This window comes from Podarcis melisellensis, assembly GCF_964234715.1.
Source record: "Podarcis melisellensis genome assembly, chromosome: 3".
In the NCBI taxonomy this organism is placed as follows: Eukaryota; Metazoa; Chordata; class Lepidosauria; order Squamata; family Lacertidae; genus Podarcis; species Podarcis melisellensis.
In genome coordinates, this window is record NC_138530.1 from 53,489,931 (window position 1) to 53,517,623 (window position 27,693).

At 41.4% G+C, this 27,693-nt stretch overlaps 2 protein-coding genes across 4 annotated transcripts; one reads left to right on the top strand and one right to left on the bottom strand.

Moving 5' to 3' along the window:
- Positions 1–559: 559 nt before the first annotated feature.
- Positions 560–4,050, bottom strand: GTF2H5 (general transcription factor IIH subunit 5). Its single transcript, XM_081906985.1, has 3 exons — positions 3,912–4,050; positions 2,655–2,712; positions 560–1,211 (listed from the first exon to the last, which is right to left on the bottom strand). Exons 2-3 carry the CDS (start codon positions 2,687–2,689, stop codon positions 1,031–1,033), a joined length of 216 nt encoding a protein of 71 aa, XP_081763111.1. The 5' UTR covers positions 2,690–2,712; positions 3,912–4,050; the 3' UTR covers positions 560–1,030.
- A 74-nt stretch (positions 4,051–4,124) lies between these two features.
- SERAC1 (serine active site containing 1) lies at positions 4,125–27,391 on the top strand. 3 transcript variants are annotated; one of them, XM_081906854.1, is made up of 17 exons: positions 4,125–4,206; positions 5,945–6,036; positions 7,611–7,647; positions 9,928–10,064; positions 10,544–10,633; positions 11,382–11,513; positions 12,672–12,793; positions 13,901–14,029; positions 14,754–14,867; positions 15,032–15,194; positions 16,272–16,422; positions 18,341–18,482; positions 18,951–19,051; positions 20,470–20,567; positions 22,781–22,963; positions 23,483–23,626; positions 25,615–27,391. In XM_081906854.1, exons 1-17 carry the CDS (start codon positions 4,199–4,201, stop codon positions 25,749–25,751), a joined length of 1,980 nt encoding a protein of 659 aa, XP_081762980.1. In that variant the 5' UTR covers positions 4,125–4,198; the 3' UTR covers positions 25,752–27,391. The 3 variants fall into 3 exon arrangements, with proteins under 3 accessions (XP_081762980.1, XP_081762979.1, XP_081762981.1); XM_081906853.1 differs by having other exon boundaries at positions 4,128–4,285; XM_081906855.1 differs by lacking the exon at positions 7,611–7,647 and having other exon boundaries at positions 4,129–4,285.
- Positions 27,392–27,693: the final 302 nt, after the last annotated feature.

A 27,693-nucleotide genomic window follows, 5' to 3' on the forward strand; every position in this document is an offset into this window, starting at 1 on the left:
CCCTTAAATATTACGAGTCCAAAGGCATTAAACATGATTTGTGTGTTATAACTGGTAACTGTGTTGCATCACCATAATAGCCACTTAGCAAGTGACATGATTTTAAATTAATGGGAAAACATCTGCATCGGTAGAAGCAGGTGCAAGTAATGCATACTAACCTTATCAGTGCCCAAAAGTTTAATTCCTTCCTGTTTTTTAGATTTCATAATTAGCTATAAAATCTTTATTGCACTCTATTTTTACGCAATATTGTAAAAGCTTGAATAAAAGTTTCAAACTTCATTTCAGTAGGGTTCATAATGAACCCTATAAATCAAAAGAAGAAAATTCCTGGAAATGCTAAAAAATAAAAGCCTGACCAAACCAAGCACAAGAACACTTTCCAACAGTGCAATCTCTACTCAGAAGTAAACCCTACTGAATTCAACTGGGCTTACTCCCAGGTAAGTGTGCCTAAGACTGCAATCCTATACACAAACCTGATGAAACTTAGTGAAATGTAGTTCTCTAAAAATGTATAAGACAGAGCTATAAACCTGTTGAAAATTATTCAATGTTATGCAGGATTCATATTATTGTTTATTTTTCAATGTCCATCACATGAAATTTGGTAGTCTTCTTTGGTCCTGTAAAAAAGTGGCACAATCCATTAAAAACAGAAGGCATATGTGCTTTAAGGTTATCTTCCCTCTAAAAGGAAAGTTACAAAGAATAAACAATATGAACATTGATTTCCCTCACCCTCAATAAAGCATAGCCTAAAGTTCAAACAAGTAAACTCTAAAATCACTTGCAGTGGCAGACACTTTACTGGCTATCAGAAAACTATACTTCATAGTCTGTAACTACCACAGCAAGAAAAGCAAAGAGACTTTTTGAACATACAATCTAATTAAATAGTTTATTTGCTATAGTGACTTTTGCTTTTGAATCCCCACCAAATCTATTACCAGGAATATCTACACATAAAGTTTCAGTTCCACATTTATTGATTGTAGTTAGACACAGACAATTCCAGTCCCATTTTCTATTTTTGTGTAATGGGAAAAGAGTTCTGGTCCATTAACTCTCCCACTTTCTCCTGCAGGAAGTAAACCATCTCAGCTAACACAAAGACATGTGTTTCATCCAAGTCTTGTATGATGAACTTCTTCCCCAGGGCATTTGATTCATCCAAGTACAGCAGAAACTGCTTCATGGCTGGGTCACTGTGGAGGCACAAATAAAATGGTCACATCACATGATACTTTAACTGAATTAAATTTACACTCTTTTGGAATAACTGAACTATAAAGCAGCTCAGGAGTACGTTTTCAGGACTGGTTTGTTACTTACCTCTGTAGTCATGGAAACTGGATGGTCTTCAGAAGCATTACTGAAATCCCCAGAGTGCTCTAAAGTTATTACATAGCTGGTGAGCTTCAGAAAAAGAAATTGGGAGTACTGCAGTTAAGACCCCTTTTGAAAGCCAGGAGTCTGAGCAGCTCTTTGAGCTTAACCTATCAAAATACAACTAAAATTCAGTCAAGCTGTTTATAATGTAAAAATCTGGCCTTCAAATAGGCTGAGCTAGACAGGGAACACAATCATAGAGCTATGGTAGTTGTATTATCATATGGCTATGGTAGTAGGCTGTATTACAAGCAACAATACTTTTCAACTAGAGGGGAAAGGAAATGTGGTATAACGCACAAAAATTAAAGCATAACATATTGCAGGGTGGTTCAACATTTTGAATGAAGATATTTATTCTGTATCTCAAGAGTCTTGGATTTAGGAAAGGCCATTTTTTCTAGTCTCCTACTTTTATTCATACTCCATGCCAATGATTTCATTCAGGAATTATAATAACCAGTTTCCAGTTTCACTTATGTCATTTCATTTATTATTGTTTATAAAATTTGTCCATCGCTTTAGCTTAGCCGGGGCAACCCAAAGCAACTTTCAACCAGACAGACAAACCCTCCTGCAAATAAATACATTAAAACCAAAAGGAAAATGAAATACACTTAAAACATCCTGCTCACTTAAAAAGGCAAGATAAAGAACAAAGGCCAGGTTATAAAGGAAAGTTTTTGCCTGGCACATAGAGATATATAATGAAGGTGCTTGGTGAACCTCCCTGATGAGAGCATTCCACAAACAAGGAGCCACCACAGAAAAGGCCTGTTCTCATGTTGCCACACTTTGGACCTCTCACAGAAGAGGCACCCAAAGAAGGACCTAAGATGACAATCACATGGTCCAGGCTGATTCATAGGGGGAGAGGTGGTCCCTGAAGTATTGTTGTCCCAAGCCATTTAAGGCTTTATAGGTCAAAGCCAGCACTTTGAATTGGGCCCAGAAACTGATTGGCAGTTAGTACAGTTGGGCCAGGATTGGTATTATATGCTCAAATGCTCTTGCCCCGGTGAACAACCTGGCTGCTGGATTCTGCACCAGCCAGTGGCATAGCGTGGGTTGTCAGCACCCGGGGCAAGGCAAGTAATTTGCACCCCCTAACCCGTGGATTTGCGCCCCCTAACCCTAACCCCCAGATGTTGCGCCCGGTGCGGCCGGCCCCCCCTGCACCTCCCACGCTATGCCACTGGCACCAGCTGAAGTTTCTGAACCATCTTCAGCGGCAGCCACACATAAAATGTACTACTTACCATTCTATAAGAATTCCTTTCAAAACATTCACCATCTTCACAAAAGATTTTCAGACTCCTAAAGAAACCAATAAATAAAAAAAGGAGTCAAAATATGTGTGTGACACAGTTTATAGAATTTTTTTTACTGAAGTTTTAAGGCTTCAGTCCTATGGAGGAATTCAGGAAAAGAAGCCTCATTGAAACCAGTTAGGTATTTTGCATGCACAGAATTGCACTCTCAATCACCCTACAGCTAGTAAATCAAGTTGCTAACATTATGCATTACTGGCTGTTACGAGAAGTTGCTGAATTACAACTTATTACTAAACTGAAAACTAGGGAGAGACCTGGTCTGAATAGCGATATTAGATTCTTGTCTCGTTGCATATGCTAAAGCTATTTTAGGTCACCTGCATAAAATCCCTTGCTTCAACAGCATTACCATACCCACTGAGTCAATCACCCATCTCCTACTACCCTTCTGAGAAAAACCCCACCCCACCCTCCCACTATATACTGTTATGTAAACTTTGGGATGCACGCATGGCAAACCTGGAAGTATTTTACTAGGTTTCGCAGCACGCACATGCGGAAACCTCGGGATCTGACTGGACCTCCGGAATGGATCCCATCCACAACCGAAAGTACCACTGTATAAGGGTCTGGTGACTCCTGTTTCAGTGTACAGTATCTGAAGAAGTGTGCATGCACACGAAAGCTTATACCCAGAACAAACTTAGTTGGTCTCTAAGGTGCTACTGGACAATTTTAAAATTTATTTATTTCATTACGCGTTAACAAAATTCTGAATGCATACCAGTATTTAAACACATACTAGCACTCAACATAGAATCACAGAATTGTAGAGTTCGGAAGGTCCATCAGGGTCATCTAGTCCAACCACATGCAATGCTGGAATTTTTTGCCCAACCCACAACCCTGAGATTTAGAGTCTCATACTCTACGTAAGTAAAAAGTAATATTTTAAAGAAAGAAAGGGGGGGGGAGCTATCATTCATGAGCTAGAGGCTCTCAGGTTTAGAATCAGGTGGCGGGGGCAAAGCTGCCTTAACCCATTCGCACATGTCAGCGTTGGCCACCAGGCATCACATCAGCCTTTCTCTACACACAACACTACAAGAGGCCACGTGAGGCAGGAGGAGGAAAATTGAGGGGCGTGAGGAAGAAGCCGCACAGCTCCTCTGGCCGAGGGAAAGCGCTGGCGGCGAACACGACAAACAAGAGGAAGTGGGGGGGGGAGAAACACCCTCTTACGTTTCACACAACCGGCAGCATCACCTCGGAGGCGGAAAAATAAACCAAGGTCTCGCCTCTCCATCAAACCGGAAGAGGCGGGCGCAGTTTAAGCCGCCGAGCTCCCGCCCACCACCCCACCCCCGCGCGCGCGTCTCGGCGTGGGATTGGCTGGAATCTGCCGGCGGCTGCTGCTGCGCGCGTGCGTGCGTGCGTAGGGGGGGGCTGTGGGCGGACGCAGCGCCCACCCCAGAGAGCGTAGGCGGCGCCGAGAGCGTCTCCGTTCGTTGAGAGCTGGGAATGGGCAGATGGGCAGGTAGGCGGGGGCGCGAGGAGGCTGGAGCTCATGGGCGGCCGCGGGGATGTGGTGCTGAAGCCGGCGCTCCGGAAGGCAGGTGAGGCTGCGGGGGGCGGACTTAGCGCTGGGGGAGGTCACACGCGGCTTTAGCACAGCTTTCCCCCGGTCCCAGGCCCGCCCGCCTGCCTGCCTGCCGGCCGCTGCTTCGGACAGTGGCGAATGCTTTTCGTCGTCCAAGACCTCAGCCCTGTGCGCCCCCCTTTGGGAGTAAAGCCCCCCTCGCCCTCTTTTGCCCTTAGGGGTTTCATTTCGACGGAAACGTGCCTGCATGGATGGAAGGGCTCTTTGGAGAGACGCTCCTCTTCCATTCCGAATTAAAACCTTTCTCCTCCCTTCATGTCGACACTCATAAATTCGAAGTTAGTCATCGCCCCCACAGCCGCCAGGCTTGGATGTGTTGCTCCGGAACCTTCGCTGCGGAGCAAGTTAACGCGGTTATAACATAAGCCACTTTACTGAAGCGTCGCGTTTAGGCGGTTTCGATGGCTTCAGAAGTCAAAAGGCCATTTTTGTAAGGGGTGCTTTAATTGGCTTAGATCAGTTTCAAGTGGGCTCTTTAGCTGTCTGCCGTGTTTGCAACAGTGGCGGGTGGCGCATTCCGGATTGCATCGTTCTCACGGAGTCACTCGTGCAAACGCACAGGCAGGCCCATCCCCACCCACATGTGCCTCCCTAAATACTAAGATTTGCAGTGAAGGCTTTTTTTTGGGTTGAGTGGGAGGAAGGAGGCTGCATGCAAGAGCATTCTAACCACTGGATCCAAGCAAGTGTTAGACTATAAAGCAGACTAGTTTCCTGCATTGAGGTGATAGACTGGGTGATGGGCCATTAAGAGAACAAAGGAAAAGGGGTTCTTTGGGAGAGACCAAATACAGTGGTACCTCTAGTTACGAACTTAGTTTGTTCCGGAGGTCCGTTCTTAACCTGAAACTGTTCTTAACTAGAGGCGTGCTTTCGCTAATGGGGCCTCTTGCTGCCACTGCGCCACTGGCACACGATTTCCGTTCTCATCCTGGGGCAAAGTTCTCAACTCAAGGTAACTCTTCCAAGGTTAGCGGAGTTGTAACCTGAAGCGTTTGTAACCTGAGGCGTTTGTAACTCAAGGTACCACTGTAGGTAGACCCTCTCCCTCAACTCAGAGATAATTAGGAGGACGAAAACCAGCATTTGAAGTAGAGTTTTGGGGCTGTGATTTGAACTAGCTGGAAAGCAGCAAGCTGCAGAGTCAATCAGAGCAGCATGTTTGATTCTTGTTTGAATCCAAGGCTGCCGCTATGGGAGAAACAAAACCCTTTTGGGGTGCTAATGCTGTGAACCCCTCCATGATAGGCTCAGGTTGTATATATGTGTAAATAGACCATATAAAGTATCATAAAGACACCACAGTCTCTGCTGTGCCTCTTTTCCAAAAGGAAACATGAGCCCTAACCAAGTGCTTGGAACCCCTGGAATCTCACACTGCTTGGAGATTGGGCTGGTGTGCAACAGTACATAGAAAAGATAGGGTTTTCTCAGTTATTGCGCCAAACCTGTGGAATGCCATCTCAAGGGACACTAAACAGGCACTTTTGCTGCTAGCCTTCTATTGTGCAGTTAGATTGACATGCTTTATCACCATTTCTTTCTCTTTTTTTAATGTATTTTTATTAAAGATTTTCTTGGTTTACAACTTTATCACCACTTCATACTTTTACAGAATGTCACTGGTTGCTTATTGTGGGATTTGTTGTCGAAAGATAGGAACTCTTGGTTCAGCCCAGAAGACTGACCAATCATGGAAAGACATCCGTAAGTGCAATTCCATGATTACTAGGTTAACGGAAAGACATGAATCATTATTTTTACTGATGAGTTGTTTCCAGATTGGCTGATCATCATTTTACGGGAACGTCTTGTTTAAAACGAATAGATGATACAGTATCTACAGTCAGCTCTGTTTCAGTTGGGGTTCTCCAAAGAAAGAGGCTAGCCTTTATGTTACAGTATTTTTTGGCACTTGCGAAGAACTTTTTTATTTTCCATTCATTTTAATCTGAAGATCTTTTAGTACCTCTAGCTCTGTTGTATTAGTGTTTCGCTGCTTCTGGTTTTATTTAAACTTACACTGTAATTTTTCTGCTTTGACTTTTCATTTATAAGCTTTAGTTCCTGTTAAATAAATAAGAAATGTCAATGAGTACAAGTCATATTTCATTGTCATTCTCCTTGTCATTGGATATTTTCCGTTGCGTATGCTACAGTGGTAGAGGATGAGAATCTTGCCTTTGATCAGGCCATGTTTGTTGGTTCTACATCTGATAATTCGACTAGATGGCCATCGTGATCCCTTCCAACTCTACAATTCTGAGATTCTTTTATCATAGTCTTCATCATGTTCTGCCTCCTACCAGCAGATGTGACTTCTTTATAGGTCAACTGCAATCAGCTGATGAATCCTAATTCATAATCTGTGACTTTCTGAATTAAAAAGTATTTTTAAAATACAGAGCATCTTAAATATTCTTTTCTAATGCAGAAACCTAATATTAGTGATGGATAAGTTTGCATGTCTTTGAGATGCTGCTGAACCATAGCCATCTGGGGAAAAGGTGAACAATGCTGATTAGAGTAATCAGTAAAAGTTAAGCACCTTAATACAACTTAATCCTCCAAGTACCGACTGATGCTGTTTAAGTGAAAGTAGCTTCTGGTGGTGCATCCCTTTAATCATGATTAGTAATTTTAAACTTATCAAAATGATGGTAGAAGGAGCATGTCTGTATAAAAAGCAATGAAGTTGCTTCTGCTAATGGAAACAAAAATGACTTTACCAGCCAGATCCTATGCATGTTTATGTAGAAGTAAGTCTCATTGAATTTTTAAAGCTTTATTGCTAAGCAAAGGTGCCAAAGATTGCAGGATTTGTACAAACTTCATTGTGACTTACCCTTCAGATAAATGTGTAAGATTGCAGCTTTATTTTTTAACTTTTTGTTTTATTTATTAAACATGAAGAAGCAAAATATGGTCACATACAGAATCATAACAGAACACAATCTAAGGCAAATTGTAAAACATAGTCATGAGAGCTGCAGCTTTAACACTGTTCTTATATCTACATTAGGTTGGAGCCAGAGAAAGTTAGTTGCTCTTGGTTCGTAACTTTTCACATTGACTTGGGGCCTAAATTAGCCATATTAACTTACCTGGGAGTTACCCCAAGTGAATTTAGTAGGACTTATTACTGAGTAGACCTGGTTAGGATTGCACTGTAAGGCTGCATCCATCTGATTACTGTTTATGATGTGATGAATAATTCAATATTTTAAAACCTGTTTTTTTGCATATACAGTGACACTGAGTTGTTGTTTTTAATTTTTAAGGGAAAATTGCAAAATTAACTGGCTCACTTATTTTAAGGTAAGTTTGAATATGCAAACATCCAAATAGTTAACAATGAATTTAAATTGAATGTAGATATGTGTGTGTGTATCTGTATTTCCGGAAAATACAGTGGTACCTCAGATTAAGAACTTAATTCATTCTGGAGGTCCGTTCTTTACCTGTAACTGTTCTTAACCTGAGGTACTACTTTAGCTAATGGGGCCTCCCGCTGCTGCCGTGCTGCTGCTGCACAATTTCTGTTCTCATCCTGAAGCAAAGTTCTTTACCCGAGATACTATTTCTGGGTTAGCGGAGTCTGTAACCTGAAGCATCTATAGCCCGAGGTACCACTGTATGAGCAAATGCATAATAATAATAATAATAATAATAATAATAATAATAATAATAATTTATTATTTGTACCCCGCCCATCTGGCTGGGTTTCCCCAGCCACTCTGGGCGGCTTCCACAGAAACCAAAAATACACTAAAATCACACATTAAAAACTTCCCTGAACAGGGCTGCCTTAAGATGTCTTCTGAATGCCAGGTAATTGTTGATCGCTTTGACATCTGATGGGAGGGCGTTCCACAGGGCAGGTGCCACTGCCGAGAAGGCCCTCTGCCTGGTTCCCCTTAGCTTTGCTTCTCACAATGAGGGAACCGCCAGAAGGCCCTTGGCGCTGGACCTCAGTGTATGGGCAGAATGATGGGGGTGGAGACGTTCCTTCAGGTATACTGGGCCGAGGCCGTTTAGGGCTTTAAAGGTCAGCACCAATACTTTGAATTGTGCTCAGAAACGTACTGGGAGCCAATGTAGGTCTTTTAAGACCGGTGTTATGTGGTCTCGGCGGCCGCTCCCAGTCACCAGTCTAGCTGCCGCGTTCTGGATTAGTTGTAGTTTCCGGGTCACCTTCAAAGGTAGCCCCACGTAGAGCGCATTGCAGTCGTCCAAGAGGGAGATAACTAGAGCATGCACCACTCTGGCGAGACAGTCCGCGGGCAGGTAGGGTCTCAGCCTGCGTACCAGGTGGAGTTGGTAGACAGCTGCCCTGGATACTGAATTGACCTGCGCCTCCATGGACAGCTGTGAGTCCAAAACAACTCCCATGCTGGAGATGTAGTTTTTAAAAGAGATAAATTATTGTCAAATGTTGCATTTAATTCATTGTTTGGAAATTGTACCTTCTAATCTTAAAAGTGCCAAAAACAATTTATTTAGACTTTCTGTTGGCTTTCCACTTTGTTTCTTAGCCATTAGCAATTTTTACCTTCCTAGTTTCAAAATGGACATTAAAAAAATTAATCAAACTTGCGCTTTTAATACTCATTTTAGGAGTAGGTCAGCTGTGTGTTGCTTACTCCAGTGAAAAGCATTGAACATAAACTGTGCAGTTGTGTGGCATGTGCTAAGTACTTCAATGTTGTGACTGTTCCTTTGCCTCCCTGTTTGGCAGCTGAATACTGTGAATCCTATTGCCAAAGGAACTTATGTTACTGCTTCAATCAAAGATTGCTCAGACTTGGAAATAAGCAGGGGGAAGTGGCGGGTTTGGTGGTAGTTTGCCCTCTTCTGTACTTGTCCAGGCGTCATTGCTGACAACAGAGATCTTCTCTTCTATATTTTAAAATTTGTGTTGGAGATGATCCATCTAAAGTTCCCAGACTGCTGTAAAAGAACTGCTAGGATGTTACAAGATGAATCTGCTTGCTGCACATCTGCATGGTTCACTGGTCAGGCCTTTCCTAACCATGATCTGAGTTGCTGGATTTGAATGTCACAGGGACACTCGTTTAAGAAACCAAATTAACTTTGCTAAAGCTGGGCACAACAGTGAGAGGTGATGAGGCAAGGAAGATGGGCTACCCTTATGCTATTCATATAATCAGTTATCAGTAATCAATATATTCATATATGCTCACACATAATCAGGGCTTACAGTATTTTATAATCCATTTTGAATCAAAGGGAAGCTGTGCCTTAGCTAACTGCAAACTGCTTGAAACAGCAAAATTAGGAGCCGACCTTCCCCCTACAAACATCCGTGTACCCTGAACAAGGGGAAGACGTGAATCAGAGATACTGGTGCAAAATCCCCTCAGATACAGTGCATCAGTGAGGAGGGAGTGAATGGGCAACAGCTTCTTCCTGGGCTGATAAACCATGGTTTATTGGACCAGATCAGTATGCCTGAACCAGCCCATCATGTTTAAAATTCAAAGAACTGTACATACACATGCTTTCAATTTGCATCTTAAGAAAAGTCATTTTTGAATTTTTGTATTAATACTTAAACTGATATCTTTCTTTTTAAAGTGGTTGCATCTTTGCTATATATGAAGTTCTGGCTTTAAGGAAGTTGTTCTCTTTTGATACCCAAGTGGTACAGCAAGAAAAACTGAAGTCCTACATTTATTTACAAACAGTTTCTTTAGATCCCAGTGAATATCAAGGTAAGAGACCATTGGGCTTTTATGTTATTCAAGAAATAATGTAGAGAACAAAGAGGGGGGAAATAACATGAATTCTATGTTTGATAACTAATTTTATAATGAATGATTTTAGATTGTTGTTTGTGAAATGCATCTTCCGACTGGAACTTTTCTTAGTCTATGTGCAGACCTCTTAAGAGTGCTGCTGATGTTACGAACATTCATTCCTAGATGCCAGGGCAAGCAGCCAAGCCCCATTAATCCTGAGTTATACCTGGGAACCAGCCATTGCTTGGCCTGCAGCACTGTACACCTGGTGCCATTGTACAGTTTTTCCTGGTTGGCAGGTTTTGTCATAATTGGAGCCCAAAGAAATATGTGTGTGGGAGGGAGAGTTTGTAATAGGACATTATCTCTATGAGAAATGCGCTTAATATGACAGCAGGCTTTATGTATTGTATGACCCTAACTAAATCTGCACTTTTGTTGTTTTTTAATAGGGATTACTTACCAAGTGAGAAAAGAACTTCACAGAGCAGCAAGGAAAATACTAGAAACAAATGCTAGAATTTTCCGAAGACCATTTGATGGTAGGTTTGATCAAATCTGCTATACCTTAAGAGTGTTATTCCTAGGTTTAGCTATTTAACTTTGCTCTTTGTCTCTGACAGTGTCCATTGAAATGCCCTTACTGCCTTGCCTTTTAGCTCTGCTTACCTCATTCACTCCAAACCAAGTTCCTTGCTTTCCTGTTCTGTAGACTGCTTATCGGGTGTTTTCAGTTCTGCCCTAGCTCAGCTAGGTCTGCCTGCCTCAGAATAACCATATTTTAAGGTAACAGGTTTAGAGCTACATAATGGCAAAGCTGTGAACCAGAAAGGTCCCAGTTTCAGTCGCAGCTCTGGCACCAACTCACTATATCACAGCAAGATGCAAATGATAATACTGACTTGCTGAACAGGATTGTTGTACGGAATATTGCACTTAGAACACTTTTAAGCACAGCTTATATGCAGAGCATAATTAATTATACAATAATGGTTTTATCAGTATACAGCATACATAACTGTTTCTTCTGTCCTGCTGCACTTTCAGCTCATTTCTGTGCACTGTTTTTATTTTTATTGGTAAACTGCCTTGAGTCCCTGTCAGGGTGGCAAGGCAGAGTTTAAATAAGTATATAATAATTATACTGTTGTAGAAATAATGACTCCATCTGTTGAATAATATGCTTTAAAATGCCGCTTCTGGAAGAATTTCTCTTCATTTTCTGCTGATAATGCAAAGTTTAATGAACAACTGCAATCATTTGGTTCTTATTTTATTTTTTGAGTAAAGAACGCTTCAGTACTTTTGACGCAGATGAGCATGAGTGTGCCTTGTGGCTCCTTGTGAAAAGAAGCCAGTCAGAAGATAAAATGGTCCGATTACAAGCTGTGCAGGAATTAGCCTCCAATTGCTACTGGCATGGTAAGGTATTCTGTTATGAAAGCTAGTGTTTTAACTTGTGGCCCTTAAATCACAGTTATTACTGTGGAAAGAGCCCTCAGGCTAATCTAAGATAAAGTTCTCCTGTGAAGGAGATTTGTGCAGGAGAGCATCTTAGTATTTTGTTTTTTAAAATAGGGGTTTTTGTACATATTTAACTTATGCATATTTTGTAAATATTTAAGTTGGGTTATGCTCACACTAGTGGGTGTACATTGGATAGATTTCCTATATACTGGAGAATCACTGCAGCATTTTAATATTTGGCATCCTGTTTAATCTCAGCCTTCAACATGGGATCAACTTCTGAATTATTTACCAGACCTATCATCCTTTATCCTTCTGTCTGCTGTTTATTTTATCAATCTTTATCTTGCTCTTGAAATCTTAAACAAACAAATATGGTTGTGCAACAATATGAACAACCTTGAGGCATTACCCAAATCCTACTTGGTTATGAAGCTCACTAGGTGACCTTGGGTCAGTCACTGCCTCTCAGCCTAACCAACTTGCAGCATTGTTTTGGAGATTAAATGGTGGTGGTGGTGGGGATAACCATATATACCACCTTGAGTTCCTTGGAGGAAAAGGTAGAATATAAATGCACTAAATAACTGTGATTTGTATTTTCATTTTGAAAAATATAAAAGAAGAGGAACATTTTTAGTTGTCTGCCATCTGCTTAGAAAAAATCTAGCACTGAATATCCAGTTTTGACTTGGCACTACAACCTACCCATTGAAGTCCAATGCTTTAAGGATTATATCAATGTTCATGTGAGCACCTGGTGTATAAATTTATAAATTGACAAGCTAAGTTTAAAAAAACTAAATGTGGACACTAGGGTTTCAAATCAGTGCTGCAGCTATTCCCTACCACCACCCTGAAAAATTGATTAATTTTTTTAAATCCTATATGTGTTCAACACCTTAGTGCATACAGTCCTTTCCAAACAGAAGGATGGAAAGTCTCTCCCTTTTCTGTTCCTCCATACATTGTGAATTACCATATGTCCTCACTTGCATTTATTAATTGCAAATTTGTATTGCTTGCTTACTTGCATGGACTTTACAAAACTTTATAAACAAAGGCAAATATTTCAAGTTTGTTTAAGTCCTAACTCTATTTGTTCTAATACAGATTATCACTACAGGACAGCTGCCCAAGCAAGTGATCAGAGAACTACTATTGGTTTAGCTCGAAGTAAAGATGTTGACCTGCGGTTTTTCCTGCTACCCCATCTTTTACCAAAACAAAAAGATGTACGTATTATGAAATCCCAACTTCACCATTTTTCATAAAAGTATTTTGAAATCTAGTGTCTAGGAGTCGACCCATATAGCTGGTCTAACATAATAACTGATTTACATTTTCATCTATGTGGATTAACAATATTTTGATATCTTAAGAGTTGGTTTGACATTTCCTAAGTTAAGGAAGGTATCTTTCATTATCCAGTCCCTATGGCTGATGGTGACTTCAAGATCAGGGCTTAGATTTAAGGGGCAGAGTCATGGTGCAGCCTGGAATGAACAGAGAGAGAAGTGGAGATGAGATCAGGGATATGTCAAGCCATGCCATCCCTGGGAGTGTAGAGGCAGGGACACAGAAATGAACTGGTCTGTAGGCAAACAGGGAGGAATTCAATGTATGACAAAGGAGGTTGCTCCGTTAATACGAGCATTGCTGCTTGCATGATGGAACAATCTCCCCTCTTGTCCTCTGGTGTGCTGTTCTGGGGGTTCTCCCCTCCCAAGCCAATTTGGGGAGCTTGAGAGGTGTGCCGGGGGAAGGGGAAGCTCATTTGTGTAGGCCTCAGTTAGTAGGAGCAGTCAGTTGAATCTAGCCCATAGCAGGAAAAGGAAAGATTGAAGGACAAAACACAGTGACATAAAAGATTAATTGGAATGAGTGCAGAAGGTGAGGAGTGGCAACTACTGGATGCTCAGAGTGGGGTCTGCAAACTGTCCTGGAAACAGTTGTACTTTGCAAAACTTAGGGCACAACTGAACTGCATGACAGACTGCTCTTCCAGGCAGGCTTGGACATAGCCTTGGCTAGAGCTAGCAGTGAGCAGAAACATCTAGAGAAATCCTCATCCTTGTACCACATCTGGAAGTCAGTTCAAATTGCTGTTATTGTTAGGTGGCCCTTGCTGTGCATATTATGGAGGGCAAGATGAAACATATGGAAGCAGTTTCCAAGATATCTAAGACCCATGGCATCTAGGGCAGTAACTTCAGTAGCAGTTAGGCACTACATTTTTCTGATGTGAACTGGTCATTTCACACGGTTCATTGTTTTTACATAATTTCCTGGTGCCTGCTGTTGTGGGAGGTGTTAACAGGCGTTTTTGGTTTACATTACAGGCTTGTTATTCAGAAGATGAACTTCTGTTGTTGCTGGCAGCTTTACCTCAGACAGATCTTGACCCGTGTGTACAATATTTTACATCATTGGCTTTAAGAGAAAGCAGCCAGACCATCGCTGCACGAAAGGTGTGTTCCTAACTCTAAATATTTTGACAAAAATGGAACAACGCATGCTCTGAGTTACCAATGAAGGTGGAAGAGGCTTGACAGAACAATTTTATCCTGAAGTCTGTGTTTACCTAATCTGTCTACCAGTTAATGTGTGAAACCATTAAAAAACCACTCTGTCTGCCAGTAAGTTCTTAAATTTTATGTACCATTCTGTGCTAGCTTGCCTTTTTTCTTCTCACTATTATTTCCAGCTCTTAATATGTTCTAGGAATGGAAATTCCTTGAATCCATCTCGTTGGGTGACTCCTGTCACACACAGTAACATTCTTAAGGAAATATATATTTTTTTGTCTTGAGAAACAAAGTCAGGATAGCATAAAGGCTGGTGATTATTTTTTAAAGAAAAAAATTATCAAAAATTCATTTCCATGTTCAATAGTTTAATAGTTTGGGAGGTAATCTTAATAGCAGGAAAGCTCTGCAGTGCTGCTGGCCTTCCTGTTTTGCTATCTTGCTAACTAGTCCTAGCTATGATAAACAGGAAGCATTAGCCAGTACATCTTATGGAGGCTGGAAGTTGGACCTCTCTTCCATTTGCCCCGTCAAGTTACCAAGATGGCCTAATCCTTAAATGCAAATTTTACAAATCTAGTTGTAAGGAAAGCTTTTAATGTTGACTTCTCTTTTTTGAAACGAATTGAAATATATTCCTGAATATATACATATTTTTTAATTCCAGGGGGGCTTATGGTGTTTTGGTGGAAATGGGCTTCCTTATTGTGAAAGTCTCAGTACTGTTCCTTCAAAGGCTGTGGAACTCTTCTGCTTACAAGCCTTAGTGCATCATTCCAAGGTAATTCAGTAGCAACACCACCACCTTCTTAAGCCTCTGCAAATAGATGCCTGTTCCCTAGATACAATTTCTATAATGATTTTTATCTGGATGGAAGACAAAACATGTCACAAACTATTTGCCAGCTAAAGATAGTCATGATAGTACTTCCTGCCTAATTTCAGATTCCTAGTCATTGTGATGAAATAGAAGCAAGTGGGGGGCTTCAGCTGCTGCAAAAACTATACCAAATCCGCAAGGATTCCCCCAAAATACAGAGGAGCATCATTCACATAATTGGGAACATGGCACTTAATGAACAGCTTCATTCATCTATATTTCGTGCAGGTAATAGCAAAGCTTATGGTCTCTGAAAAATGGAGAATTAACGATGAAAGAAACGGGACCCTGTAGCTTTTTCTTTATAATAGTCGCAGATGCTTTTTATTCTGTTGGGTTCAGTGGGGCTTGCCTCCAGGTAAGTGGGCAGAGGACTGTAGTCTGAGATAATGTGCCAAGTGGTCCGAGGTGAAAGGAATTCATTGCTGGATTATGAATGAACCTTAATGGAAGAACATAATTATGCATAAGTATAGCCTACTAATGTAGGCGACATGTTTCCTTCTATTATTGAACACTTTAAGCCTATTTATACAGTCAGCCGATTATCCATTCTTATCTGTTGAATATCTGATGCATTCTCATTCTGAGAACTGCATATTAAATGGATGTTTAGAAAAGGGTGGTGGTCTCTCCGTGCGCCAATACTGCAGTGATTCCCGAAGTAGGGCAGTTCCCTACATTCTTATCAAAAGTGGATATGAAATAATTAAATAAAATAAAAAGATTTAAGAACTGCAACTGGTAAGGCATTTTCATCAGTGGGCTGTGTCAGGTGGAAGGCTGCTTGTTCAAATGCTCCCCTGCAAGCAGACAAGTAGCATATTGGAGGAAGGCTAGGCTGGGCCCTTTTCCCTGATATGCTAGTTCTAAAAGTGCAAGGAGAGTTTTTAAAATAGGGAAATATTTGAACAGGCAACCCCTCTCGCAGACTGATCTTGTTGAGTCCAGAAAAATAAATTTTACCGTGTGATTTCTGCTGCACATATAGACTGACCACAATTAATCTTTGACATATTGAACTTTTTCTTATAAGAACACCTTCATTGCACCTTTAAATGATGAGCTTGAGAAACAATATCCAGCAGAGCATCACAATTTTATCTTTTAGACACCAGGAATCTTATCAAACTTGATGGAAACTGTCAAAGAACATACTGCAAAAATCACTGTGTGTGTTTTTGTGTGTGTGTTTCCTACTGTACAGTAGCAGCACTTGTTTCCCTTTTAAAATGTTTAATAAATGGATTGCCCTTTTGGTCAGTGACAGGTGATGATACATATGCTTGCTTGATTCAATCCTAGGTTGGGTTTCTGTACTTGCTCATATGATGAAGTCTCCACGTGTCATGGAATCCTCCCATGCAGCAAGAGCCTTGGCCAACCTAGACAGGGAAACGGTGCAGGAGAAGTATCCAGAAGGAGTATATCTTTTGCACCCACAATATCGAACCAAGTAAGGAGAGTGCTTCCTATATACTGCCTCCTCCCTCCACTACTACCACTTCATTACTCGCAATAAGCCTCTCCATTCTAAAGTTCACCCGTTTCTCTGTGGATAGATTCCTCTCAGGGCCGGATCATAAATGCTTGCTCCTTACATGATGGCTTGTAGGTGAACATTGGCATGTATGAAAGGTACCTAAGAGAAATTGTTTCTGGAGAAAGTTGCTGTGCAGCTATTCCATTTGACCCTACCTCATGTACCCTTGCAACAGGCATGCACATGTACAACCCTGCTTTGGAAAGGCTTAGGAAAAAATATGTCTGCCTTTATGACTACCCTGTAACCAGGGACAGCCCACCTGTGAGGCAAGGTGAGGAAACCGCCTCAGATTGCAGGATCCACAGGGGCATCGCATCCAGCCTCCAAAGAATGCCTTGCCCACGGCTGCTGCCGTGGTGGCAGTAACAGCTGCAGTGCACTCCTTGGAAGCCAGACCTGCCTCTTCAAGGCTGCCTCTACAGTGGCCTCTTGACAAATAGGAAGCACTGCTGGTCTCCTCCCACCCTTGTTCTCGATGTATATATTTGTTTCCCACTTGTTCCTGTTGTAGATCTTCACTCATCCTTATTTCCAGATGGATCAGCACCATTTTGTGGTTCGCCTCTGGTGCAAAAATGTCTTAGTCCAACACTGCCCATACCATTTATTCCTCATAGCTTCTCTGATGGTGGACAGTACTTAGTGGTGGATAGAGTGAGAAAGAACTCTAAACATATTAGTGTGAGTGCAATCCTATGCATATCAACTTGGAATCGAGTCCCACTGAGTTCAGGGGGGATTTCCCCAGAGGAAGTAGATATAGGATTACAGCCCAGATTGTTCCGTTTCATTCCATCTTGGGGCAGAAAATGTTCCCCCTAGTAGAATACATCCTGCAGTTGTTACAAAGTTCCTTTGTCTCATTGAAAAGAAAGGTTCTGCAATGCAATGTTTTAGTAGCAGGCTCCAGTACAGAGAAACTTTAGGTATTCCTTAATTTCCTTAAACTCTAGGAAGATTAGACACAGTCTTAACCATATATGTAAATCTCACTAAGGTCAGGAGTTTGTCACCTTAGCTAACATTTTCTGGATTTGCCCTGCTGGTTCCAAGGACCAAGTACTTGCTGTTTTGGGGAGCAGTGTAAAGCTATTTAATACGTTGCAGCTTTGGGAAGTGTAGGCTGTAGAGAAGCAAGTGACAGGGAGCCCAGGGGCTGAAAGAATGGCACAGAAGAAGACTTTTGAAGAAAAAGGCAGAGGAGGGGGAAAAGTGAACCCAGAAGGGGCAAAGAAGCTTCACAACACTTAAAATCGGTCTGGGATTGTGTACTGTGGAGGGTGAGGGGTGAAGATAGGAGTAGTGGGGTGGTTAATCAAAATACCAGGTGGCTCAAAAGAAGTGTCTTCTAAGCCTAGAATCTGTAGGGCTCAGTCAATGTATGTAGAAACTAGCTGACTGTACAAAAGTAAAATTCACATTTGCTACTGTGCTTTAGCATGTGGCCCTCAGAAGGTTGCCCAGAAAGGAATGCGGCCCTCCAACTGTAAAAGGTTACTCATCCGTGCTCTAGATTATAATGGGAGAATTCTTCCATTATGGCCTTTTCTATTGCTACAGCATTGCAACTGTGTCAACCATAAGGCCCCACTGAGGGCCCCAAAATACATTTTGCTTCTGCCCATTTTAGCTTCACAACAGCTCTGTGAGGTAGGTTAGGTTAGGAGCGAGTGACTGTAAGCTTCACGACTGTGTGGAGATTTGAACTGCGGTCTCCCAGCTGTTAGTCCAAAACTCTAACCAGTACGTGTGATTTGGTAGCAGTTCTTTGGATGCCAGCTTCTAGTAATGCATACTCCCTTTTGCAACTTCTTATTTCCACTACCAGTGAGCCCATTAAAGCTGATGTCCTTTTCGTTCATGGTCTTTTGGGAGCAGCATTTAAAACATGGCGGCAACAGGACATAGAGCAGCCTGCTGTTGAGAAGGAAGTGGATACGGAAGACGATTATACAGAGTGCTGGCCAAAGGTATGGACAATGCTATTTTTCTATGTAAAGAAGTGGCAGAACTCACTATGAAAGCTTCCCTTGTTCTCTTATAATGGCAGTGGCGCCCACCTGAGGGGCGCCCATGCAGAGATTTAGTGGCACACATAACTAATCAACCATCCAGAATGACAACAGTGCTGTGGCCTGGAGTGAAAATGCTTACACAGGTTTTTTTTTGGGGGGGGTGTACTGTGGTGGGGATACCTTGTATGCTAACACTGAATTAATGTTTTTTAAAAGAAAAATGAGTTCAGATTATAAGACATCTAGCAAACTACTTCAGAAAGAAGCTTCAGTTTCAAAAGAGCATACTCTATAACCATACTTTACTCTTCCAATTCACTGTCTGTCTTGAAAAAAGATGATTAGTTTTGATTTCAGTGCCTGAAACCCAATAACTTTTGTGAATCCAATATTCTGTCTTGTTTTCCTGTATTCTCAATGTAGACATGGTTGGCATCTGACTGCCCGTCACTTAGAATTATATCTGTGGAGTATGATACACATCTGAGTGACTGGAGAGCAAAATGTCCCGTGGACAGCTACAGGTAAAAAATGGAGGGCACACAAATGGGGTGGGAAGTAGAAACTGTGTGATTATACCGAGGCAGACATGGCGATTTCCATTTCTGCTTTGTAAAGCATCTTGAATTGTTTAGGAACTAATGATGGTGACAGTTGTAAGCAGCCTAAATCCACATTTGCATTTGATCAAAATAATTGATCGTTTTTTGTAAGCTCCAGTTTCGCAGAATTGGCTGGGCCATCCTTTGGCACGTACGAAGCTGCCTTATACCCAGTCATATCACTGGTCCTTTTGCTTGGCGTTCTCTATTCCAGTGATCAGCAACTCTGTAAAGGCTCGCAACAGAGTTCCCAGCTTGCTCCCTGAGATAGTTTTGAGTAAACCAGTTCTGATAGTTCTGAGTAAACCAGAAATGCCAAGGGTCTGAGCCTGAGTCCTTCTGTATGCACAGTCTGTCCTCTGTCACTGAGCTGTGCCCCCTCCCTCAAGTGTCACAGGAGGCACAGTTACTCTAAACCCAGTTTGATTGTCCTTGACGGTTTTAAAACACCAGCTTTGGCGAAATCTGCAAAAAAAAAATTCTAATCATAACTGCATGCACAGCAAATCCCGTGACCTTAAGACTAAGGTGAACTGTCGGTATAAATTCACAAGCAGTTCTGGAAAGTTTGCATTGCTATTTATAAGCATGCCAGCTTTTAAGGAATGAATCTGTAATGCTGCCAAGGACCCTTGAGACGACATCTAAGGACCCTGCTGAATTCTAGAATTTAGTGTGCTCTTCTGCTTTGGAACATGTCCCCATAGATTTCTTGAAGTTTTAACTTAAAAGGCCTATTTGAATATTTGGGTCAACTCTGGCTGCAATCCTGCACACAGCTAGGCTGTATAATTCCCATAGACCTCAGTGGGATTTTAACAGCCTCAGCTGTGTGCAGAATTGCACCCAAAATCTCTTTAGCATCCATGCTGATTGGAAAGGGGCATTAAGTAGCTGCTTGCAGTCAGCATGCACAACCTAGCTGGAATGCATTGAATCTATTTTTGCTTTTTAATAACTGCAGTGGTTTTGAAACGTACTATTCTCAGTAAACCCTTTCCACATCAGCTATTTGTGCATCTGCCAAAGGACCCCAATGTACTGCAGAACATCCTGAGGCATGTTCTAGGGCACCCATGAAAATAAGGTGGGGCCCTGGCCAGACCTTTTGGGTCTCAGTATTGCCCTGCTTGATCTGAGAATGTGGCCTAGAAAACACCCATCCCTCTCCCATGACTGTAGGTGGTGCACAACTTGTTTCTCAGTAAAGCTTGCTCACCAGTACTGACCTGATTGAGGAGCCCTTGCAAGCTTCCTTGGCTGTCCAGTGTTTCCCAGAACAGGGTTTAAAAGCCACTGCCTTTGCATCTGCTACTTGGTTCTCTCTCCTTGATTTGCAGGGAGTCTCTTTCCTACAAGAGCACTGAGCTTCTCAAGAAACTGCGAGCTGCTGGTGTTGGAGATAGACCTCTTGTATGGCTGTCACACAGCATGGGGGGCAAGTTATTTAATTTTTTCTTTAAATTGCACTGTTCTGCAATTTCATGTATTTCAACCATGTTAACTAGGGGTGCTTGAGGAATTTGACCTTTGTGAACTGACCTAATCCACATCACCCTAAATTATGTTATAATTATGCTTCGGATTTCACATTTCCCCCAATTTTGCAATGTTCTTTTAAAAATGCACATTTTTAGGATAAAACATATTTAGAAATGCATGATAAAATATATCTAGGAGTGCATGTTCTGTGAGAAATTACTTTCAAAAATAGGTATTTAAATACCTATTCAGAGACAGATATTTTACAAAGATGGCATGAACCAGAAATAGGCTGACATGTCCATCCATAATGTTAACTGGGTGTAAAAAGATTGCTTCTATTTGAGGACCATGAAATACTATATATGTTTCGCAAGAACTGCCACAGGACGTGGTATCATGAACTGGAGGGCCAACAGCATTTTTCCTGACACACATGTGGTTGGTGCTCAGACAGTGGAGGCTTTTTCCTGTGCCATTCGTCGAATTTCAGTTTTGGACCCGATTGTCTCATCTGTACAAATGGATAATTAGGTTGGCAGGCCCAGTTCCATGGGTTTTAGGGTGGGGGGCGGGTTATGGGCAGAATGGCATAGTGGTCTCCCAGCACTGACCACTCTCTTACTTGGGGCTCTGGTGGGGCTGCTGCAGCTGCCGGCCTTGTATTTCACCCTCATGCTTGTGAGTGGGGTTACCTAGTAACAGTGATGTTATGGGTAGGATTCAAGCTGATCGGAATCCATTTAGCTCTCAGCCCATTATATCATTGCCACTGGGGGTGCCTGCTTCTAAGAGGGAGACTAGTCGCCTCTCCCTCAGAGAGCCAAAATGGCAGCTAGCGGGGACCCCAGATGAGCAATTGATCTGCTGAGCCCTGCTAGGGTGGATATGCTCCCAATATGCCATGTGCTGACATGTCTCTGCATTGGCATACAATCATTTGGATATACATCTACCTTGACATTACCTGTCAATAGTTACTTTAGCTCACCATTTTGCCTGTCAACTGCATTCTCTTTATAAAAGACCTGTGGGTATAGGGCAGTATATAAATTTAATTAATAATAATATGTGTGCCTCCCTATATGTGGCGACTGTTGTCAGTGTAATAATGCCGGCTGATTGGGCATGGTGTCCTGGGTTGGCTGTGGTATCCTCACATGGGATGTTGCCACAGGCTGCACCTTTGCAGTTGCTGCACCTTGTCTTTAACGTTTATTTGAAGAGAGTGTTCTGGCAACGATCAAGTCATCAACATGTAGAAAGTTTAGATAGGCAATAAGGCCACATGTTGTTAATTTTCACAAAACCATTCTTCAGATTTTGAGTAATACCCAACTTCCAGTTGGTGCAAAAAACCACAGGGCATATATACAGTTAATGTTCATAAAAACCAACAAGAAGTTCTTAAATTCTCTGCTGTTCTACAGTATGATTGGTTAGGGGCTGCATAGAATATATTTGGGTTTTTATCAGTGTTGTTCAAGGATTCACTTTTCCCAGTAGTAGAATAATATAGTAGCTTGTTTTTTAAACAATGTAAGCTCTTTAAGTCAATTTACTGTCTTATTCAATCCCTTGATAGTTACCTCATATTTTCTCCAGAATATTCTCCAGTAGTGGGATCTCAACTATTTTCCTTGCAGAGATTCTGAGGAAACTAAATTAGGGAATTGAAAACTGCATGTTAAGTGTAGGGATTTGACTCAGATCTGTTTTAATTGAATGTTACATTGGTGGAAAAGCAAAAAAGCAGTGGTTTTTAGCTATACACATCTTTTTTCTGACATAATGAGCATACCAGGATGATAGTTATGGTTGGCTAACAGACCTTTGAGGTAAAAGTAAAACTTCACTAAAAAGGAGCAAGTGGGCCCCCCATTTTTATTTGCAAATAGAAAGAAGAGGGTTTTAAAAAAAACAAATAAATCAAATCACGGCAACAAAAAAACATTGCTAGCTGGCATTAACAAGAATAAGATTACATTCTTCTTATTTAGTATATTACCATATCTGCCTAACTGACAGAATGTATTAGTGCTTTTCTGCATTTTCATCTTCGGGGAGCACATCTAACAGATGAAGGAGAAATAGGATAGGATGTTTTGTACATTAATTTAAGCATCATTCTTGCATTGGTCCTACTTTATAAATATATTTTCTTGTCAGGTCTCCTGGTCAAGAAGATGCTTCTGGATGCTTCCAAGGACTCTGATATGGATTCCATTGTAAACAACACCCAGGGAATTGTGTTTTATAGCGTTCCTCATCACGGCTCCAGGTTGGCTGAATACTCAAAAACTGTTAGATTTCTGCTTTTCCCCTCTGTGGGCGTTAAGGAACTCAGCAAAGGTATGCTTTGGTTGCAGTAATTTAATATTTAGAGAGTTTGCATGCACACAAACCATTTGCGTTGTTTTTACCTTGCTCAGGAATGTATTTATTTGTGGTGCTTATTCCCCGCATTTCCTCAGTTGAGCTCAAAGCAGCTAACAATAAATTAAAACCATTTAGACAACTATAAAGTAACAATAAAAGTAAAACTTCACTGAAAGGACAACTGCTCAAGGCCCCAAAGCCTTCTTGAAGAAAGTTCATTGGAAAGAGTTCACAACACAGAGAGAATATAGATATTGCAAATCTGACTGAAAAGCGAAAGGGAACTGTACAGTGATCAGTAAATGGCACGCTGTCTAAGACTGTGTTGCTTGCCTGTGCCATTCTAATACTAATCCCTCAGAAGCAGGGCTTGACAGCAGATGTGCCTGTCTGAACTTAAATCTAGTTATTCCAAGTGCACCTTTCATAGGAAAATGCTGCATGCAGACACAATCAGAAATATGCATTTAATTTTCTTTCTTGTTCCCCTAGATTCTCCTGACCTTAAAGTACTGAACGATGACTTTCTCTCATTTGCCAAGGATAAGAACCTTCCTGTGTTGAGTTTTGCTGAAACAATGCCAACACGAGTCAGCAGAGTTCTGAGCCTGCATGTAGTACCAGTGGAATCTGCAGGTGTGATATTCTCAGCATTCCCTTTTTAAAAATGTATTGATCTGGCAAGATATAGCCATGCGAGTTCGGTGACAGAAACATCCAGAAATGGATGCAGATAGAAAAGATGGTATAAAAAACCAGCGTTTCAGATAAATTAATGATTGACGTCTTTCTGGTGTAAGGCTGGATCAACCACTCTCAAAGAAACCCTTCTCCCAACTTCTTCCTCTCTTTCTCATTACACATTGCTTGCATTTAAAGTGCTGTGGGCATAAATTTATATGAACACTTTCAGTAGCACAGTAAAAAGGTTGGAGCCACAGTTTCCATGCATTGTGTATTAAAAGTTAAGTACAGTCGTACCTTGGATCCCGAACGCCTTGCAAACCCAGAACTGAGTGTTCCAGTTTGCGAATGTTCTTTGGAACCCAAATGTCCAACAGGGCTACCGCGGCTTCTGATTGGCTGCAGGAGCTTTCTGCAGCCAATCGGAAGCTGTGACTTGGTTTCTGAACACTTTGGAAGTTGAATGGACTTCCGGAACGGATTCTGTTCAACTTCCGAGGTATCACTGTACATGGATTTATTTAATGTAATTAAATAAAACAGAGCTCCAGCAGCCATACGTAATAGGAATAGAGGTATCAGTGGCTGCTATTGATGATAGTTAACGTGTTGTTTCCGGTATCTCAGGCAGTAAGTCTCAGAATAGCAGTTGCTAGGGAGTGCAAGTAGGGTGAATTCTACTGTGCTCATGTGGCTGAGGTGGATTGCAGAGTTGTGGTGCAGAGTAGGGATGTGGCTAAGTTTTAAAATATTGAATCTTTGCAACTGGAAAACTCCCCCCACCCCAACAGCTAAAACAGAAATGACAAGAGAAACCCCCAAGACTATATGAAGCTATCAGATTTGCATTTTTTTGGTACAGAAAGTATTGGATTAAAGTGTAGAGATCTTTCCTATTCTAATTAATTCAAGAGGGTTCTGCTCTGTGTGATCCAAGCTGATGCAAGCTGGAAGTTTCTAGCTAACAAGCAAGTTTCTATTCTGTCTGGAAACAGGCAGAAGGTTCCTGATGTTTGGCTTATTCCTTCAGAGAAGCTGAACAGCTGGTTTAAACTGGTTCTATTACAGTGGTACCTCGGGTTAAGAACTTAATTCGTTCCGGAGGTCCGTTCTTAACTTGAAGCTGTTCTTAACCTGAAGCACCACTTTAGCTAATGGGGCCTCCCACTGCCGCCACGCGATTTCTGTTCTCATCCTGAAGCAAAGTTCTTAACCCGAGGTACTATTTCTGGGTTAGCGGAGTCTGTAACCTGAAGCGTCTGTAACCTAAGGTACCACTGTATCTCTTTATGTCAAAGTCTATAATAATAGGCCAGAAGGAGCCTGAGTTTCACTTTCTGTCTCTCTTTCCTTCTAGTGTGGTATTCTGTATATAGTATGCTAAGTGTTAAGATCTTAGTCTTATTGTAAGTTTAAGTTAAGTCTGCTGCAACTGGATTTCTTACGGAGTGTGCCGATCCTGAAGATGTATGTATTTGTGACCGACATGGTCATTTGCCTTCGGTAGTAAACTCTGCTGGATGAAATTGCCTCTGGTCTATTATTGGGAATCCTGCAACATGTTTGTGCTTTACTCTGCTAACTGTACATTGGGGTCTGCTCTGGATCAATATGAGCAGAGTCAATGACAGAAGCTTGCTCACTATACCTTCTGTGCCTAACGCATGGATTACTGTGACTAACATACATTTTAAGGTGCTCTGCCTGCATCATTTAAAACCTGGTTCCAAGGTAAATTATTTGCCCTCTCAAAATTTTTGCTTAGCTCTGATCCATAGATAATTGTTGGCACACACAATAGAAGCACGACTGGTTGTCCCCACATAGCAAATGGGAAAGTGCATCTCCACCAGTATCACAAGGTGGGTGCTGCTGTGTATCATTTGTGTCTTTTCCTTGACATTCATTGGTGCTGACTTTAGTTTTTTGTTTCCCCCCAGATTTAGGCATAGGAGAACTCATTCCCGTAGATGTCAGCCACTTGAATATTTGCAAACCGAAGAACAAGGACTCTTTCCTCTACCAATGCACACTAAAGTTTATTCGAGATTCTTTAGAAAGAAAGCTGGGAAACTGAGGGACTGCTCACCAGAGCTTTGCTTCTTTGATGTAATTCCTAACACATTCTTGGACTGAAACAGGGGCTGAATTGACAGGTACAGCACAAGGTTTTTTTGCTGTCAATTGCTTTTTAACAGCTCCTCTAACTGCTGACCTTGGCATGTATCTAGGATATGAAATGGCCTTTTTACCTGAAAGTGACCCTTCTTCCCTTGAAAGAGATGACCCTGCTTGCTGCTGCCTGTTGGAACCCTGCTGTGCAGACTCAGACTGCATTTTTCCTAGATTCGTTTTAGCCAGACCCATGTACTTGCTGGTTTGGGGTTGAGCACATGCTGAAACGTAATGTGTGGGTGTACTGTGAGGAGTAAATGTGCTGTCATAGTACACCGTAAGGACACGCGATTACCCATCAGCAACAGAAATGCCAGTTTTATGGTATGATTTCTTATTAGACAAATTGGTGTGATAAAGAAAGACCTAGTGCTGTCTGTAAATAACAGAGAAAGAATGTATAGTGACATCTAAACCTGCAAAGCTAGACTGTGCCCTTTGCATCTGCTTGCCAAGGAGAAGCAAGAATATCCCTCAGAGTGTAGATTTGCTACTGCATTTGTTTTGGAAGCAGGGAAAACACTTCAGTTGCTGAAATCCTGTGTTCGCTTATTTCAGAGAAAGCCCTCTTGAGCTCAGTGGAACTAACGTCCAATGAAGCACACATAAGAATTTCTCTTAAGGACTAGTTCATTTTATTATTCCCATTGCGATGGCCTTTTCTCTAGTCATGTTAAATCAGAGTGTTGTGGGAAAGAACGAAACTTTAAAATCATTGCTTTCTCCTGCATGCAAGGCTGAATTAATGCAGATAGCTTTCTAAACCTTCACTGTCATTGTGGTAGCATAGTAGGTGTTTGCCACATGCATTCTAAAACTCAATGGACACAAACTTAAGGCCTACATCATCTGAACAGCTCAGCCAATTCTATACTGTAATATTCAGAATGCCAAGCACTGCAAAAGGGAAGGATTCTTCCCTTTGAATAAATGCCTTTTAAGTATTTCAGACACAGTTATTTAACAGTTCTTCCAGTCTAAGAACTGATGTTTTGATCAACTCTCAGTGGCCCAATTGAGACATGCCAAGCCATGGTTTGATAGCACTACACAATATAGAAATTTCTGGTGTGGAGTTGTGTTGTTCTATAGTCCATCTGCTTAGCATTCTCATGTTAGCTGCTCTGGAGGTGAAGTAAAAGCCATTATTATGAATGGTCTAACCAGAAAGCATGCCAAACCATAATTAGCACAAACCCACTTTATTGATTTGCCTGCTCCTATAACAAACTGTGGTTTGAACATGGTGGCAAACCTTATCTAAGCTTCCTTAAACATGGTTTGATTGATATCTGAATAGAGGCATTTTGTATGTATCAAAAAAATCTCCCTACAAGGCAGAATGGGGGAGCTCTTTATTAGAAACAAGCTACTGTAGTATTGCCTTGCACAGAAAATGTTTTATCTATAATGTTGGAGCCGTTTGAAGCAGGCCATGTTCCCCTTCGCCCCTTAAATTAATCACATGTGGTTTATACTGTAAATATAATTCGTGTGGTATCTGTGTTTCGGCATTTTCAAATAAAACCAAAACAATTTTAATGTTTGGAGATGCTAAACTTTTAAAGCTGCTTAAAAGTTAATGTATTTTATATTAAGCAATTACCTGCAGTTGTAACATAATACACCTAAGACAAACATGGGAAACTTGTGAACCTCTCATCATTCCTAATCCTGCCTGAGTCCAAATCGCCTGTGGGATTGCAGGTTCCTCACTCTTGGCTTAAAGGTAAAGAGTATAAAACACAGCTGCACTCTTAACTCTCACAAAACTCTCAACCAAGCCTCACTAACCACTTGATGGTGCATGATGTCATTTCATTTTGGAAACTAAGTAGGTCAGA